The sequence below is a fragment of the Prionailurus bengalensis genome, chromosome D3, assembly GCF_016509475.1.
Source record: "Prionailurus bengalensis isolate Pbe53 chromosome D3, Fcat_Pben_1.1_paternal_pri, whole genome shotgun sequence".
NCBI classification, from domain to species: Eukaryota; Metazoa; Chordata; class Mammalia; order Carnivora; family Felidae; genus Prionailurus; species Prionailurus bengalensis.
The window spans coordinates 18,352,983-18,356,815 of record NC_057356.1 but is presented as its reverse complement, the minus strand read 5'-3'; the positions used below and the strand labels follow the sequence as shown (position 1 = coordinate 18,356,815).

At 52.6% G+C, this 3,833-nt stretch overlaps 1 protein-coding gene across 1 annotated transcript in view; it reads right to left on the bottom strand.

Annotated features, from left to right (window-relative positions):
* Positions 1–65: 65 nt before the first annotated feature.
* MYO1H (myosin IH) overlaps positions 66–3,833 on the bottom strand; it is a 45,780-nt gene continuing 42,012 nt past the window's right edge. The window contains exons 27-31 of the mRNA XM_043557852.1: positions 3,601–3,736; positions 3,117–3,187; positions 2,658–2,755; positions 1,672–1,771; positions 66–623 (exon numbers count right to left, since the gene is read on the bottom strand). Of these exons, the coding sequence (XP_043413787.1) occupies positions 597–623; positions 1,672–1,771; positions 2,658–2,755; positions 3,117–3,187; positions 3,601–3,736 (432 nt within the window). The 3' untranslated portion in view covers positions 66–596. The remainder of the gene's footprint in view (positions 624–1,671; positions 1,772–2,657; positions 2,756–3,116; positions 3,188–3,600; positions 3,737–3,833) is intronic.

Sequence of the window (3,833 nt, the reverse complement as noted above, 5' to 3'; positions counted from 1 at the left end):
TGTTTCCTGCGTTCGTTCTGTAGTGTTTGAATTTAAACACTGCGAGGAAGTCTTGGGGAGAAAGCGAATCAGCTGGGGTTGCTACCCCTTTGATTTTAATACTAGGGAGGGAAGGGGGACGGGGGAGGGACAGGCGCTTCGGCCTCCAGCTGGGGAGCTGCGTCAGAAACGTTAAGGCATCGGGTGTGGTGAGTTCCACTGAGTTAAAGCAAAATCCAAATTCTGCAGCTTTATGAAATTTTCCTCTCAGATCATACATGCTCCTGTGTTCCTCGGGACCACTGCGGCCTTGACAAAGGCAGAGTATCTGTCGCCCACCATATAATGACGTGTTCACATACCCATCTAGGGAAGGTCCAGGTAGGGACACGGAACACCATCCCCGTAGGCGACTTGAGGTTGGGCCCTGAAGAGTTGACTTCGGCGCCCCAGGGCAGCAGAGAGCCGGGAGGGGGACAGGTGCCCCTTAGTCTCTTCAGATGGGATCTCCTTTTGCTAGAGCTGCTGTCCCCTTTCCCGGAAGGTGTAGCCACCTGGACAGCCCCCCACTTCCTGGGCGCTTTCCTCAGCCGGAGCACAGCCAGCCACCAGAGAGGTCAGGAGGAAGTCGTGCGGACCGACACCTTGGGAGAGAGGACGCACTTAGGTCAGAGCCCTCTTCTCACCTGGTGGTCCGCAGCCGGGCAGTGGGTGTGGACCAGCCTGGAGAAGCCAGCCCCACCGGACTCGAGGCAGAGGGCATTTAGAAAAGGAAATGGGATTTAGAAAAGGCATCTTCAGCCCAAGCCAGTCAGGCCGTGTGACTCAGGACAGAATTACTCCTGAAGGTCATGCCTCTAAGACAGCACGTAGACTGAAAACTCTGATGCTTTAAATCCAAAATAGTACTTAAAGATTTCAACTTCTCCCTGAAGGCGTTTAGGGGCAATTGGATCACAAAAGCCTTTTGGGTGCTGTTTACATCCACAGTCACAGTTTCATAGTTAAGGGGACATAAATTAAAATAGGTACAAGACATTCCATATGTCGACAGACCGTTTCCTCGTTCGTTTGTATCAACTAAGGATACCGGGTGCATATATACAAAAGACATCTTAAAACACTCAGGCCGCTCAGGTTGTAATGGGCTATTTCCTAGCAAAACTGGATCAAACTAAGCTCTGTGTACTCCTGGTACAGTGAGGACTGTTGAGATGCCGGGTCCAGCATGGTCGGACCCGGGAGGGAGGGCAGAGCATGGAGCACTCCAGCTGGACTTGATCCGACCAGAGTGCTCACATTCCAAAGCCCCGGCCACGCCCCCGCCAAGCCAATTACATCACCGCGTCTGAGACTCAGGCACTGGTACTTTTGGAAACTCACAGGAGACTCCAGCGTTGGAAACACGAATGAGAACCACTGTGATAAGGTGTAAGGCCCTTACCAGGCAGTGAAAAGGTGGCTTCGACCTTTAAAACCGAGAAGGACTGAACGTCAACTTCCTGTTTACTAACAACCAAAACTGGGAGGTGAACTTGCTTTTTTTTCCCCCTTTTCATTCATTGTGTGAATCTGTACCCCTGGTATCCATACCTTCCTGTTTTGATACAGAATCGGGAATAGAGGGAGAAATGAACAGTCTATATTCTCATGTCAGACTGCTCACGCCTCCCTCCCCTGCCAGCCACTCACCACGGTTAACTGTCCATTTTTATCTTTATAGATTTGCTCTTCTGGTCCCGTATCGAAAACGATCGTGCCTTCTTTTCCAGGACTGATATAAAACCGTAAACTGAAAATACACAAAATCATCAATTACTGACCTTTTTTGCCTCTTGTCTACAAAAGAAATTTGCTTATGCAGCTTTACTGGTTTCAAGATCAAATTCCTGTTTTACTAGAGTTTTATTTTACTTGAGTACCCAAAAGACCACCAGTTCCGTAACAGAGAAAACTCACCACGTTCCTGTGGTTATTCTCAAATCACTTTAGCACGTTCAGTCCTTCAAGGGGCCAATTTGATGTCTGAAGAGCCACCTACATATGGTCCTGCTGAAACTCTCATGGCTGGGGGGGTGGGTCTCCCTGTGAGGTCCAGCAAAACCAACCCTGCTCTGTGCCCCCCTCTTGTACATAATGGATTTGCTCATGACATTAGGGTGGCTTCAGACCTAATAGGGGCAGCAGGAAGACCTGCTTTCCCAGGGGCTGGGGGGGGGGGGCACAGCACCTCCTGATTCCATCTGCGAACGAGAATCCAGCATGGCCTCAGGAACCCCCACACCATCCCCAACCAGCCAGGTGACACTGGGCCTGCTGCTTAGCCGCTTTGTGCCCCTGACATGGAAAACATGGCCATCCTTCAGAGCTGAGAGAATCGAGTAAGAGCACCCCGTCTACGTGTCAGATGGTTTTCTTTTCCATCCTAAAGTAATGTTGCCACTCTGCCCTCATCAGTTGTAGGCAGCCTGCAAAGCTCCGGGCCCACCGTGCTCGGCCAACTGTCCCGAACCACAACCATCAACAGGAAGGGTGTGGCCGTCACCTGCTCTGGCCCAGAGGTCCACCTTTCACTCAGTGACAGCTTCCCTCAGGAACATAAGGCCCTCCTTGGAGAACTGGGATGTGAGACCACGGTTCCCTATGTGAGTGAGCGATCGCTGGGCAAAACCACCTACCTCCCCTGGACGACATTGACAATGTTCCCCCGCTTCACCAGCATGACGAGCTTAGTAATGGCTTCAAAGATATGTTCACACTGTAAGACGGCATCCCCCTGAGAAGGAGACATGGCTGTTCCAGAAGCAGTGGCTTAAAAGGTTTTTTTTAATTTTTATTTTTGAGAGAGACAGAGCGTGAGCAGGGAAGGGACAGAGAGACAGAGGGAGACACAGAATCCGAAGCAGGCTCCAGGCCCTGAGCTGTCAGCACAGAGCCCGACGCGGGGCTCGAACTCACGAACCGTGAGATCATGACCTGAGCCGAAGTCAGATGCTCAACCGACTGAGCCACCCAGGCACCCTGGGAGCAGTGGCTCAAAAGGAAAACACCCTCCAATACCGAGGCTGTGCGGCAGGCAACTGAATAACGTGGTGGTGGTCTCCCTCTGTCAGCAGAGACAGGTGGCCGGCAATTACCTTTTGTTTGCTGTCCTCTGGCGACACGTGAATGACCAAGATTCCATCACTGAGGCTGCTGGTGGAGACCCCTTAAGACAGATCCAGAGTTAGGGACCGGGAACCGGACAACGTGACATCAATACAGGAAAAAAGAGGAGGCATACCTGGGGGTGCCCCAACCCCACACTCTTTCCCTCCCAGCTGGACCCAGCAGGAAGAAGGGCACACTCCAGCAACGAGCATGCCGTGAGGCTGTGAAGGGCTGTGCTCGGGATACAGCACAGGTCATCGGAGAAGGGGACGGTTATCCAAGCTGGATACTGGAGCGAAGGGGTGGCCGTTGATATTTATGCCAGAAAGAGAAGCACAGGCCAGGCCCCGGCAGCCCCAGGCTTTAAGGGCACCCTCCACTTCGGTCTTCCACTGGAGGGTGTCTTCTTAACTGGTGAGCCCAGAAGCTAAGTCGACCCCGTGAACAGCCGTACGGTCGCTGGCTTCTTACCTTTGAGTGCCGAGTACGCTATTTTCTGCTTGATTTTGGCAAGTTCCACCACGTAAGCCGCTTTCTGAGTGAGGAGGAACTGCCGCTCCCGCGCCCGGAAGCCCTTCCTGTCGTATTTAATGACCGGGACACCGTACTGCGAAGAGGTGACCGTCACCATGAAGGAAGGGGACTCCGCGGGCGGAGGGGGCGGAGTACTGAGCTCCTTACTTCCAGCACTCACCTGCTTATCT